Here is a 14764-nt window from a genome sequence, read left to right as displayed (position 1 = left end):
TAAGTGTTACCTTAAGAGGGCTCTTCATACTACTAAGCGGACTACAGATGGTGCCACCATTCTCCTTGTTGTCGATAGACAAGCACGAGAACTCCGGGCTGGAAACCCGTCTGGAGGTCATGGTTCCCGAGCGACGAGACTTCAACCGCGATTTCATTGCACCTTCCGGCGTCCCTTTTATTTTGAAGGCATTTTTGAACAGCCTGAAATTCAAAAATAACTTCAGTCAGTCATTTTTTATTTTCACTTTTCATTTTTAAATTTTACACTTTTAAATTAGACGCCAAAAATGTGCGCCTCCATTTTTAGCTAACCTTCAATATTCACTTCGATGAATTTCACCGAGTTTTTTTATAAATATTTACAATAACACTTAAATTTGTCAAATTTTGAGTAAATTTACAATTTTTACGGAAGATTTAATTCATTTGTACAATTTTTTGACACTTTTAATAGTTTTAATTCATAAATTTGTAAAATGCGCGTAGTACCAAACATCAGAGCCCGCGTTTTTTACATTCGGAGCATTTTTTTGAATTTTAAAGATTTGTTTTTTGGTTTTGACACTTTTCAAATTAATTTTGATAATTTAGACACTTAAATTTGAATTTTTTTAATTTTGGGAAATAGAGGGGGTAATTTTTTTTTAATTTGGAAAATTTATAGGAGTTTACTCGCCAAGATATGGCGGGTAACTGAGCATAATGAGTTCATTATTATTTTATTGATTGCAAATAAAATTTAGTTTAAAGTTTTCGCGCTAGATGACAGCAGGGTTCATTTTTTTTTTAATTTGTAAAAATTATTTTGGTTGATATTAATTTTTTTTTTTGTAAAAAAAATCTCTTAATTTTCCGTGAAGAAAGTTAAATTAAAAGTAATGTTTAACGAAAAACAAAAAGTTCTTAATTTTCTCCGTTTTTTTCATAATAAACTAAAAAAAAATTCAATTTTTGATCATAAAAAAATTGACTTTTCCCGTCAACACAAATAAAAATCCAAAAGCTTTAAAATTGTATAATTTTCTCCAAATTTTCAACCTTAAAAAAAGGTTCGGAATGAATTTCGATATAGAAACCTAAAAAAATACATATCAAATTCATACCTTGTGCACTGATAAACTTCACAAGAATCCGTAACAGTTTCCCACAACATTTTCCTGAAGCACGTGCTCACTTTTCCAATCAATATCCAAAAACTAACCGGTTGAAATTCAAAATTCGACTTTTTATACCATCAATATTGACATTAATGATAAATATTAATTAATTATAAAGACATATTTGACAAAATAAAATTAGAGCTTAGATACGTGACCTACATCAACAACGTTCAAGACCGAAAAAAGAAAAGCTACAGAAAGTTCTTTAATCGATCACCACTTGCAGAGAAGTGATGTAAAAACCTAGTGGGGAGCGTTTATATAGACTCTGGGCTCAAGAGTGGGGATCGCTAGTGAGCCAATAATCACCCGGGTGAAGTCCCGCGTAAACGCAGATCCACTGCGCACTTTTCGTGCCTCTTCGGCATATTGTACACGTTAGAGCGGTTAGGAGCGCAGTAGGGGGCACTTTGGAGTGGGGGCTTAAGATACTCACTTTAAAATGTATATACATTTATATTTATACACATATATATATATATATATATATATATATATTACCCAGACGGACAAGACACACTTTTAAATGGTGATTATTATTATTTTTAACTTAGATCGCGACTTTTTAAATTTAAAGGTCTTTAAATATTAATTTTTTTTTAGACATAATTTTTATTTATTAATTTATTTAATTTTATATTAAAAGAAATTTATTTTAATTATATTGTAAAATAAAATTCAGTTTTTTTTTTTTTTTTACTAATCGCTAATTTTAAAAATTTTTGTAACAAATAAATTATAGCAAAAAAAATTTATAAAAAAATTGACATTTAGAAATTTAAAAAAAATAAAAATGCAATTTTTTTTAAATAATTTTTTTGGAGCAAATTTTTGTTTGTTAAAAAAAATAAAAAAATTGTCAAGTGACAGCGAACTTTAATGTCATTAAATAAATAAGGTCTCGACGAGTGTAATGCCGGGGTGAACTTATATCTTTAAAAATGTCAATAGTTCCCAAAAAACAAGGTAATTTCTAAATAATATAAATAATTGAAATTTTTAAATAAATATTCTTTAGTTCTAATTAAATAAATAAAAAAAAAAAAGAAAACATCTTTATGGAAAACTTCCTATTTACCTAAACACAAATATATGTCACAGTTATATCCTCCCCATAAATAATTCAAAAAAAATACAAATTAGCTTGTAAATCATAAAGAAGCTTGAAATTTCATTGAATTTATGTCTAGCTATTTAGTATTTTTATCTAAAAATTTACCTTTGAAGCGAATATAATATAACAGCAACCATGAAAATAAAATGTCCACTTCGTTTTTCTTACACACACAACTTAGAAGTGGACTTTGGACGTATTGTTAAATACTACTTCTCCAACATCTTGTCCTTTGGTTTTGTGACAATATATATTTTGTATATCTATATATACGAACATTATATACTTGCTCGGTGTCGAAAGGTATTTAAAATAATTTTCAGCATTACTTATCGTCTAAAATTGCTACATACTTATCATTATTTCTTCGTTTATCTTAAAATCCGGTATCCTTCAGACCTGAGTCCTATTCTTGGAGTACTCGTCATCCTCTAACTCACAAATTATCCATTTAAATCCTATTGTCGTCTTAAACTTATTATTTATCATTTTAAATATTTCCCGAAAAATAAAAATCTACTTTAATTATAAATAAAATAAATTAAAATTAAAGTGAAGGGAAATCGGAAAGTACAAAGGTAGTTTTTAGTGATTGATCAGGTGAATTCGGTATTGTAAGCCGAAGGAAAGAGCAAGGTACTTTTTTAGCTCTTGTTCCTTAGATTCTTTTGAGAATTTGCTGTTATATTATATATAATAAGATCCCCGAGGTATGCGGTGGTGGTTCCCCTTACGAGACAAACATATATATAGAAAGAATCTCCTTGCAAGGATCGAGAGAAAAAAAAACCCGAGAATAATCTTTAGGGTACCTGCTAAGGGCCGTTAATCATTTTTTATTTTATTTAAAAGCTCTTGTTAATAGATTAGCGAATTAATTGACAATAATTTTTAATCAATACACTTATTGTGAAATATTGTCATTTTTAAAGATATAAGCTCATCCCGATGTTACACTCATCGAGACCTTTCATTTGAGTACCCACATCAATTTTTCATATATTTTATATATTTATATATATTATATATTTGTATATATGAAAAATATATCAAAAATGTATGTGGGTACTTGAATGAAAGCTCTTAATGAGTGTAACATCAAGATGGGCTTATATCTTTGAAAACGTCAATATTTAAGAAAGTACAGAGCAATTTAACAAAAATTATTCAATAAATAAATTATTATCAAAATTTTTAGATGCCACTTAACTTAATTTTCATCGTTTTAAGTTAAATCAACGACTTTTAAATTTGATTGAAATTAAAAAAAATTTTTTTTTTAATTTAAAAAATTAAGTTAAATTAAAAATTCAATTTTTAAAATAAAAATTATACAACTTTCGATAAATGCCCAAAATTAGAGTAAAAATTGTGTATAAACTAAAAAATTGATAATTTTTGACGATTTGTCGTTAAAAATTTGAAAATAACCAAAAATTGACCCAAAATTACAAATTAAAAATTTTTCCAACCAAACTAAATTTTTTAAAAGAAATCAAAAATAATTTTTTGACGTTTATTAATCGAAACGTTCACTAAAAATCCATCTCCGTTCACTTCTTATTTTTGAACACTCCAAACATAGATGTGTGTACATAAATGGCACGAGGATAAAATATTAAAGTTTACCCCCGAAAATTTCACCTTTGGCCAGTCTCACCCTCGTTATGCAACACCACACTGCACACCGGGTCTTAAAAATTCAGTTATTTCAGGCTTCACTTTCACGATATTGATTTTGAGTTTTCAAATTCAAAATTTACAACCAATATTTGTTTTTTTTTTAACATAAACTGACATTTACATCATAAATTTCCCCCAGAAAATTTTCTCAAGCGAAAATTTGGGCGTGAGTTTGAAATTTTGAAAAAAAAAAAGTAGCCAACCCTTTGGGGTGAAAAGTCCATTTATAATTTTGGTGTTAAAATTTATAAATTGTCAATATTTGATCTCTGATGTAAGAATGGAAATTCCGTGTCTGGTTTAATGACGAAATAAAAAAAAAAAAGAAGCCTTGATCCTTCCTTCAGGTACAAAAGGTAATCCTTGAGAAAATAAAAAATGTGTAGCTTGTCTATATAAAGGTTTTCTTTCGGCTCGTTTCAAATCTGTGACTCAACATTTCCCTTTCCCTTAGTTCATTAATATTATTTTTTATTCTTCTGTAAACAATTTTTTTTACCTTAGGATTTTTCGACTTTGAATTTTTAAGGTGCTAAAAGGAGGAATTATTTCACACCCTTTAGGTCAATCTCAAATATAAGAAAAAATTTTGGTGTGCATTTGTCAAAAATTGAAATTTTGATTTTTATTAAAATATTTATATAATATAAATTTGGGAATTTAGTTAAGAAAATTTTGGTGTGCAAAATTTTGAATTAGATGCTCTAGATAATTTGGTGTGCATTAAAATTTTTTTATTAAAAGTGATAAATAATTTATCGTTCAAAATTTTCAAAAGTAATCATAATTAAAATTCTAAACAATTTCCTTTCATACATATTTATATAATTCTCATTCCTATTATCGAACTAGGTATATATTTGACGTTGAAAAGAATAACTTGCGAAAATTAAAACGGTGTACCCGAAAGTTGGGAGAGCGGAGAGCAACCTAGTCCCATAACACACTCTCTCTTCTCTTTCACAATAATAATAATAATAAGTAATACACGTTAGATGTAGACTTAGAGAGTGTGAGATATGTGATGTCTGATGTCTGATGTGAGGAGATGCATCTGCGGCGGCTGCGTAACGAAATAATGGCAAAAACTACCACTGTATGCTGTGTATATTATAACGTCGAACTTAAACGGCCGGGGTTGCTTCTTAAATGTCGTCATACCAATGTGAAACAGCAATAGGGTGAGATTTTTACCCAAGGTACAAGGTACAAGGTACAAGGTACAAGGTACAAGGTACAAGGTACAAGGTACATATACAAGGCATACCCCGTAGGATCGCAGGAAGGTGTCCCGCTTACGTTTTCGTTTTCGTGAGGAACAGATGATGATCCCGTTTAGGAACTTCCGAAGAGAAGACAACATATGTGTGTGTATAATAGAATAGAATAGGACTTATCCCGGGGTCATTGAATTCCAAGTTAAAAACCAGTAACACTTTTTGCTCTCCTTTTTATTTAAAAGTTCTCTTGGGATGATTCGCCAAGATTAACAACGATAACTCCCGGAATGTTAGAAAGATCGGTGTGAATTTTTTGAGATTTGTTTTGTGGGTTGTTTGATTTTAAACGATAAATTTTTTTATACACCAAATTATTTAAAATTTTTAATTAAAAAAATTTGCACACCAAATTGTCGAGTTTTTAAATGCACACCATCCGTAATATTTAATAAAAAATTTTGCACACCAAAATATCTAGAATTTAAAATTATTACTTTATATTTTTATACTAAATACCAAATTATGCACACCACATCATCCATAACGGCAAATAAGAAACTATGCACACCAAAAAATCTAAAATATCTTATGATCCATTTTTTACACCAAATTATCCCAAACTGAAGACAGAAAATTTAGCACACCATAAATCCAAAATTTTTTCATCTGTTCTCCTAAAAAAGGGCAAAATTTCTCTAAATAAAAAAATATAAACGGTTTGGTGGAGTAAAAAAGCATGAAAAGGGTTGAAGAAAAGGAATATTCCCCACGGCCATGACATCGTGGGGGTTGTGCAAAAATATATTCCGGTAAAAACATAAAAGAGAGTTCTACCCTTAACTTCTTTAACTCTCACATATATACAAATACATATCCATATATTTGGCACGTACCAAAAAGATTCAACAACCACCATGTACATATCAGCACACATGCACCCTTGATTCGTTGTATTGTGAATATAAGGGGACCGCAGATGGTCATATATAATATATAATATATAATATATAATACATAATATATAATATATGAAATAACGAGTACATAGTAGGGGATAAGGGAGCTTATTATGGGTATCTGGTGTGGCGCGTGCCCCACACGTCTTACTTCTTACTCTCAATGGTGTGTGTGGTGTGCATGGTGTGCATGGTGTGCATCTGAAACCCCATGTGCGATTTCGATTTCATCCACTTCTATATACTCATGTATGTTTGTCTGTGTAAACACAACCGTATAAGAAGCATGTGTGTGCATGCACATGCACACCTTCAGGCACATGTGATACAAGATAGATAAAGATTGACTGACAGTGTGGCAATAAACGGAAGAAGAGGGATGAAAGAATTATTCACATTAACATACTTTATGTTAGGGTAGAGGGTTATTTCACTCGCGCTCTTATTTCACATTCAATCCAATGCGCAGGTATTTCCCGCGCACAAGTTTATGTGTGTATGGTGATTATTGCAGGTATTTGGCTATCTACAGGTAGTTTAATTTTTAATCGCTTGATTTTTTGGGGTGTTAATTAATTAGGTTTAAAATAATTAATTAAAAACTCTAGATGATTTGGTGTGCATTTGGTGTGCAATAAATTAAGAACAAAAATCTCTAGAAAATTGAGGGTGTGCATAATTGAAATTAAAAATTATTAAAATTTAATATTAAAAAGTAACCGACTTGCTAGACATCTGTGATGTAAATAAAATTATCCCTCGTAATTACGGCAATCACAATAAATTTTCCACCCCAAAATACATAATACGAAAGTTAAATAAAAACTTAACAGTGTGTATTAAAAAATTGCGGTAGGACATCGGACATGTGATGATGTCGCGACAGATGATCTCGGTATTAAAAGACAGTCAATCTTACTTAGGGCCCAGGTGACATGCACACCTCTTACGGAAAATCATGTATTTTCCATTTCCCTCTCAAAACGGTCCCGGGGGGTGAAAAAACATTAGTCAGAGTGTCAATGTAGGAGTTACACACCCTCTTGAAGGAACAATTGTGCCGCGAAGAAAATCACCACGTAGTCGAATGCACACCCCAGTTGATATTCATTTTATTTTTATTCTCTCGGTAAAAATACACTGGGGTCCGATAAAGTTAAACTCGACAGCTGAATCCAAATCTTCAGCAGTCCTTTGGGGTCCAACTTACTCTGAAATTGTGACCCCGTCCCCTACTGTCTGCACTGAGGTCTACAAGGAGGGTGTGCATGTGAATTGTGCATGTAGATGCCAAAAATAAGTCAACGTACCCTGCTAGCTAAGGTAATCGTAAAAATACCTAACCAGACGTTAGACTCTTCGACTTAACTCATCAATTTAACACGCATTTTTATTTTACGTTGCATTTATTTTTTTATTCAATTTACGAGTTTATCGATTTATTTTCCCGGCATTTGTGATTTTTTTTTTTTTTTTTTTAATAACGGGAATCGTCTCTGGTTACATAAGAAGAGTCTATTGGTGTAGAATAAATTAAATATTTATTTTGGGTATGCAATAAATAACCGGTCGAGAATTCGATGAATTTGCGGGTCATTCACTTGGATCTGTGAATATTAAACACCTTGGTAATTTATGTTGATTTGCTGAATTAATTGTTTTTATCGATAGAGATTTTTAATTGTTTAATTTTATAGATTTTTTATAACTTTGAACACCAAATTATCTAAAATTTTAAATTGTTAACTTTTTACACCGAATTTTTTAGAATTTTTAATTTTTAACTTACACCAAAAATTATCTAGGATTGTTAATAATTAATTTTACACCCTAAACTTTCTGTGATTTTTTATTTCATACAAAAAATTATTTAAAAATTATGATTGCTAATTTTTTACACCAAATTTTCTAGAATTATTAATCTTACACCCAAAATAATCTAGAATTGTTAATAATTAATTTTACACCCTAAATTCTCTATAATTTTTTATTTTAAACAAAAAATTATTAAAAAATTATGATTGTTCGCTTTTTACACCAAATTTTCTAGAATTTTTTATTATTTATTTACACCCTCAAATTCTAGAGCTTTTTTATGGCAAACTGACTACTCACATAATTTTCTAGAATTAATGACCTTGTCCCTAAAATTATCTAGAATTGTTAATAATTAATTTTACATCCTAAATTTTCTATAATTTTTTTTTTATTTTACACCCAAAATAATCTAGAATTGTTAATAATTAATTTTACGCCCAAAATTCTCTATAATTTTTCATTTTACACCTAATATAATTGTTATACCAAAAATTATAAATAATTTTTTCCAAATTCCAACAAAAAAAAAAATTTCTAATTATTTTGACTTCCAAAATAAAAGCAAAACTACCAAATTTTAAATTCTATAAAATACTTTAAAACTTTTTCATCTCAGGTCAAAAATCATAAAAATATAAACTCAAAGCTTCCGAGAAAAAAATAGATAAATAGGTAAATTTAAATTTGGGTGCAACTAATCTCGTAAGGTTATTATCGGTAAACTGCTGTGACGGCCATACGCCAGTACGGCAGCACGGGTACAATAGAGCAAAATAATGTGTAAGTAACTAATACCCAACAAACTCTCCGCTATTTAGTCTTGAAGTCCAAAATTAACGGCAGTAGTTGTACTGACAATGATCAGGTAGACCCGTATTAACTATGACACTCTCAAGGAAACAGGCCTAAACTCGCGCTGACTAATTTTTGGGAATTCCCTAAATTATTTTTAAAGGGACTAGACGTTATTTTCCGTCTTTCGACTCAATTGTCGAAATATGACAGCTGTAAATTGATACTTTTTTTGCAAGCAGACCAAATAAACAAGCAGTAAATAATTTTACCTTCCGAAGAAGTTTATCGGGGTTGCTTTTCTCAGCTTCTTCAAATTTACGACTTTTCTTTATGAGTTTAATTTATACGGGGATATTCTTCAGTAAGCGATGAATTGACAGAATTCTAACGTATTTTTTTGTAATATTGGGAAAATTTCCATTAAAATGACTACTCACTCGACTATATTCTTCTTATATAAAAAGATATACAAAAAAAAAAAAAATAAGTGTATTGATTGTGAGTGTCAATGCAGCATCAAAAATGACATTTATTATACAAAGACACTTTCAACTTCATTATTAATGCTTTATTAATGAGATTAGTTGCAAAAAATCAATCAATAGCACAGCTTGAAAAAATACATTGATTTTGAGTGTCAATGCAGTTTAAAAATTTCATTTAAAGTATCAAGACCCTTCTAATTAGGTTTTACATGCTATAATATTGAAATTATTTACAAAAATCAATTGATATTACAGTTAAAAAAATAATACATTGATTTTGAGCGTCAATGCAAATCAAAAATCTCATTTTAAGTTAAAGGGCATTTTTAATTTGACTTCTGAGGCTAAATTTTTGCAAAGAATGTCTAAAATAAATTGTTAGTGTTGTTAAAACAAACTGCATTGATTTTGAGCGTCAATGCAGTTTAAAAATCACATTTAGCGCTAAAAAGTGTCTAAAATATGACTTTTGGCGTTACATTATTGTAAATAATGTCTCAAAAACATTGTAAGTACTTAAAAAAAAAAAAAAAAAAAAAACAATGCATTGATTTTGAGTGTCAATGCAGTTTCAAAAACTCATTCAAAGTGTAAAGACCCTTTTAATTTGATTTTTAATGCTATAATATTTACATTAGTTCCAAAAATCAATTGATATTACAGTTAAAAAAATACGGCATTGATTTTGAGCGTCAATGCAGTACAAAAAATGTCATTTACTGTCTAAATATTCCGAAAATTCAAATTTTTACGGAATGTATTGTCAATTAATGAATATCAGGATTTGACTTCTGGTTTTTTGTAGCGAGCTCAAGGACAGTTTAATCATACGAAAAAAAAAAAAAAAAAAAAAAGATCAATCGGTTAATTTTTGATCAAACTTTGATACGTCATGAGTCACAATCGATTATTGTTTGGGGTATTGTATAAAAATACATAAAATACAAACCACCCCTTCTAAAAGTCGTTATCGATTATTTTTCTATCCTCGAGTCTGAGCCGACTCTCGTCTAATGTAAGTAAGCCCCATTGGCATTATTCGTAATAGTGCAACGATATTAAAACATCTGCTTACCCGTATATGACCCCGATGAGGCTGCTGTTAAACAATACTCGCTTTGCCCACTTTCGGTTTAGTTGTCGAAGTCCATGGGGGCGTTGATACCCCACACAACAATCTATATCAATTCTACAACTCAACAACCGCTTGGTTAACGAACTTGAGTGCTTTCATCAACTATTCAAATCGTACTTTGATTTAATTTTATATTTATTTATTTAAAAAAATTTTAAAAATTATTTTTTTTATTATTTATTTCATAAATAAGAATATTTTGCATTGATGTTACTTAAGATTAATGTCAAAGAGCCGAGATATGATCTAATCTTTTTTAAAGCGGACAATAGATTAGAATACAAATAGATCTTTTCATAATTAGACTTGCCGTTGACCTTAAACTGTTTTATTAGCATTTTAGGGTGCCATTATTCACGCTCAAGGATGTAAATAATTTATCGTAGGATTTTCTAAAATTAAAAAAAATTTTTTCATTATTATTATTGTAATTTAAAAATTTTTTTTTTCTTTTTAATATTTATTATTTTAAAAAATATTTAATTGAAATTTAGAATTTAAATTGAAGCTGAAGGTGAAAAGGACGGAAAACCTTTTTATAGGAAATTTAATTTTTTTACAAAAAAGCTCTTTTATCATTTTTTTTTATTTTTAATTTTTAACCCAAAATTTTGAAATCAAATTTTTATCATTTTTATTTTAAATAAAAAAATTAGCAAAAATTATAACCAAAATTTTATTTATCAAATTTAAAGTTCAAAATTTTGAGCCAAAAATTCCGAGAAGTTAAAAAAGTTGTCTCATATTTTTGAATTCAAATTTTGGGTAAAATATCAAAAACAAAAAAAAATTTGGTATGAATATTATTAATAAAGACTAAAAATTTTTTGTATCTTCAATTCTTAACCCAAAAATCAATTAAAATTTTCCAGCGGCCGCGCTTTGAGTTGTGCCCTTAACTTTTCAACGCCTATAACTCCGAAACTACTCGCGGGATTTTTCTACTTTCTTCAAAACTTATCTCCGAATAATATACCCTAGTTCCTCTCAAAATTTCATCTCAAAATTCCTCCAATTACCTTTTAAAAAAAAATTTAACTTACAATCTGCAAGATTGAAGAAACTTGAGTAAATATGCAAAAAATGGTAACATATGCATGACGAAGCGTGCAATAACTTCCTTATGATGTATGACGGAATATAATTACACCGAAATACTTATCGAGCGAGTTTATAACACGCAGCCTCGTGTATAAGAGTCTGTACATATACATCCACATATTTGAATTGAATCTCGCGCGGTGAATACGTAAAGAAGGATCAAAAAAGAGCTAAAAAGTAAGCGAAATTATTTTTTGGAGATTTTTGTTCCCACGATCAAGTATTGCCTTTTTACGGCAATTACTTCTTGTCTTTGATTTTTTCCGTTAATTTTCTTCAAAAAAATTAAACTCAAAAATTTTTTCTTAAAAAAAATGGACTCTAAAATTTTTTTTCTTTAATAAAAATCTACCGACCGCAAAATTACACGCAATAAAATTTTTAACTAAAAATTTTGGTAATTGGTCAATTGAAAAAAATTCAAGGGAGCAATGGCCGCAATTATTTATAGTCATAAATATAAACATTGTTTACAAACACATAACAAAAGTGAACCTTGTATTGATGCCGTATATTTTTCTTGCTCGAGGCCTTTTTTTTTTTTTTTTTTTTTTTTTTTTATCTGTTGGTCCCTTTCTCGCGTTGGTAAGATCGCATGGGGTATAAAGAGGAATCCCCCGCATTTAAAGTCACGTTTCGTGGTTCATTTATTTTTTTGCGACGGCACTCCTTGGAACTTGTTATTATTGTGCTCAGTATTGTGTGTTATGTAGTAGTATTGGTACCGACCGTTGAGATTTAAATTCCCGCGCGTACAAAGTGGGGATGGGAGCGCCGACTCTTGGGAATCTCCGACGTGGCCATCGAGGAGGTACTGGCCAGTATTTCGCGTCTTTTTTTTTTTTTTTTTTTTTTAATTATTTAATTTATCAGAAATTATAAATTTTCTTTTTAAAAATCTAAAGCCGTAAGCATTTGTCCGTATCTTCAATACTTAGCCCAGAAACCAATAAAAATGCTCCTGCTGCCGCGCTTTGAGGTGTGCCCTTAATTTTCCAATGACTGTAACTCCACAACTAATCGACCGATTTTTTAGCTTTTTTAAAAACTCACCATAAAATAGTGTCCCCTAGGTCTCTACAAAATTTCACGTAAAAAATTCAATTTTTACGCGCTTTGTAATTAATTATAAAAAATCAAAATCTAGAAATAAAATTTTTTTGATTTAAAAAAATTTTAATAAATGTCTCTAAAAAAATTCACCTAAAAATTTCTCTTTAGTTTAACTACCATAAAAATTTTTTTTAATTCTATATTATTAAATTTTATCTGAGTTTTTCTAAAAAATAAAAAAAAATTCTTGGGATATTTACAAACATATTTAATTTAAAAATTAAATAAAATGACCCTTATTATAATATACATCACAAATGACTCTGTTAGTATTCATCGGCGTTAAATAATAATAGATCAATTTTATTAACATTTAAATACATAAAGTTATTATATTATATACAACAAAGATAGTATGGTTAAATAATTACAAAAGGCGAAGGTGTGTGTAGTGGTGAGTACCTCTGTTTACACCATAAGGAATTTAAAGGCCAGACCGCCGGAGTGGCTTGCCCTTTACTTCCACTCAGCTTGTATATTATACACATCAGCTAAAGCTATCCTTTACCTGTATGTTTCTATCGTTTGAATCCACCCAAGGGGGAAACGTAACGACCAAAGTGAAAAAAGTCCAAAATAACAAGACCTTAAATTTTTCCTTTTTTCCTTTCTTCATTTATCCAAACATACTATTTCATCATATACTTTAGACTTATACATACATAAAGACCTTAACCCTCTTAAGGCGACATAACAAAATTTATTGTAGGCGTGTATGTAATTTTCGTTTTAAATTTACTGTCAATGTTAGAGTAGCATTTTTGAAATCAAATTTTGTGGAGACCTAGAGGACACTATTCTGTTATAAGTTTCAAAAAAATCGGGAAAATCCGCCTTCCCCTTCAATGTGTCCCATAGCTTAAAAATGATCGTCAAAAAACTCCAAAAAAAACTTTATAGTATTATTTTTCCCCGACAATTAATCCTTAAAAATAGTAACCTTACCTGCCTCAACAACTCAAGCATGTAGCTACCCGGTGTAACCCACACTGTACCGACTTCCGTGAACTTTTTCCATACAATTACACCTGATGTAGTTCCCCGATAACCATATGCTATCATTTATTCATCCATATATCCTCCGTAACCCTAACCCTTAACTCTGATAATATAAAATTATCAAGCCTTAAGAACGTTTAATAATTAAAATAATAAATTTTGTTTTGATTTTTGAGTTCGGAGAAACAAAAGATAAAATCCCAGAAGATTGTGCTGAGAAAAAAAATTTTAAGTTTTTACCTCCGTATTCGATCTGCACTCTTGAGATGAGCGCTTTGAGATTTTACCTTTGAGCTTGTGTTGTATGTGTAAGAAGATGTAAAGAATAAGGATAATAAGAAGAAGAACAGAAGAAGAAAGAGAAGAAAGAAATTCCAACAGGAGACGGTTAATGTACCGCTACTACTGCGTTCTCGGTAACTCGTCATGGTTGACAATTTTGCTAATATATGAGTCTATTTAAAAAAAATTTACGGCTAATGTATCTATTGCTAAATTATCAATTAAATTTTTTAGTAGACTTAGAGTACACTATTTTGCGATAAATTTTGAAGAAATCGAAAAAATCCACTGACTAGTTTCGGAGTTATAGTCATTGGAAAATTAAAGGTACAATCCAAAGCGCGGCAGCAGGAAAATTTTAATTAATTTTTTGATATTTTTTTAAATTCTTAAATAAAATATGATAATTAATCGTTTGATATTAACTTAGTAAATAATGAAATTGTTTTTTTTAAAAAAAAGATTATCTTTTTTTATCAACTCACAATTTCTGTAATAGATAATAGTATCACAATTTTTATTTTATTTTTATATTCAGCCTTGTAACTGTGAATTGAAAGGAAGTTTATCTGGTTATCAGTTTATGAATGAGTATTGTGTCAATTGACATTTATATCTATATATATCTGCAGTACATAACTAAACGGTTAGATATTATCGAATCAATAGTAGTTATTTTCGTTCATAAGATAAAATTTATAATTTTTATTTTTGCTATAAAAATTATTTTCTTACTTTTGATCTCGAATTTTGGATAAAATACGGAAAAATTTATGAGCAAAAAATTCCAAGGTCACATAAGAGAGCCCAAAATTCCCTATCCAACGACTACTCACACGCCTATACTTCCTTATATGTGATCATATGTGATCATATATGACCATATGTTACATATGTGATC

At 29.3% G+C, this 14764-nt stretch overlaps 1 protein-coding gene across 3 annotated transcripts in view; it reads right to left on the bottom strand.

Annotated features, from left to right (window-relative positions):
* The window catches only part of LOC141537723 (M-phase inducer phosphatase), a 54030-nt gene that overhangs the window by 3872 nt on the left and 35394 nt on the right, over positions 1–14764 (bottom strand). The window contains exons 1-2 of one of the 3 annotated variants that reach the window (XM_074258866.1): positions 1106–1375; positions 11–203 (exon numbers count right to left, since the gene is read on the bottom strand). In XM_074258866.1, coding sequence (XP_074114967.1) covers positions 11–203; positions 1106–1155 — 243 coding nt within the window. In that variant the 5' untranslated portion in view covers positions 1156–1375. Of the gene's footprint in view, positions 1–10; positions 204–314; positions 673–1105; positions 1376–14764 lie in introns of those variants that run through there. The other 2 variants (XM_074258867.1, XM_074258865.1) reach the window with 2 other exon arrangements.

This window comes from Cotesia typhae, unplaced genomic scaffold (assembly GCF_013202065.1).
Source record: "Cotesia typhae breed Kobodo isofemale line unplaced genomic scaffold, CoteBio_Ctyphae scaffold_91, whole genome shotgun sequence".
Classification (NCBI taxonomy): domain Eukaryota; kingdom Metazoa; phylum Arthropoda; class Insecta; order Hymenoptera; family Braconidae; genus Cotesia; species Cotesia typhae.
The sequence above is the reverse complement of the archived record's forward strand: the minus strand, read 5'-3'. Positions and strand labels throughout refer to the sequence as shown.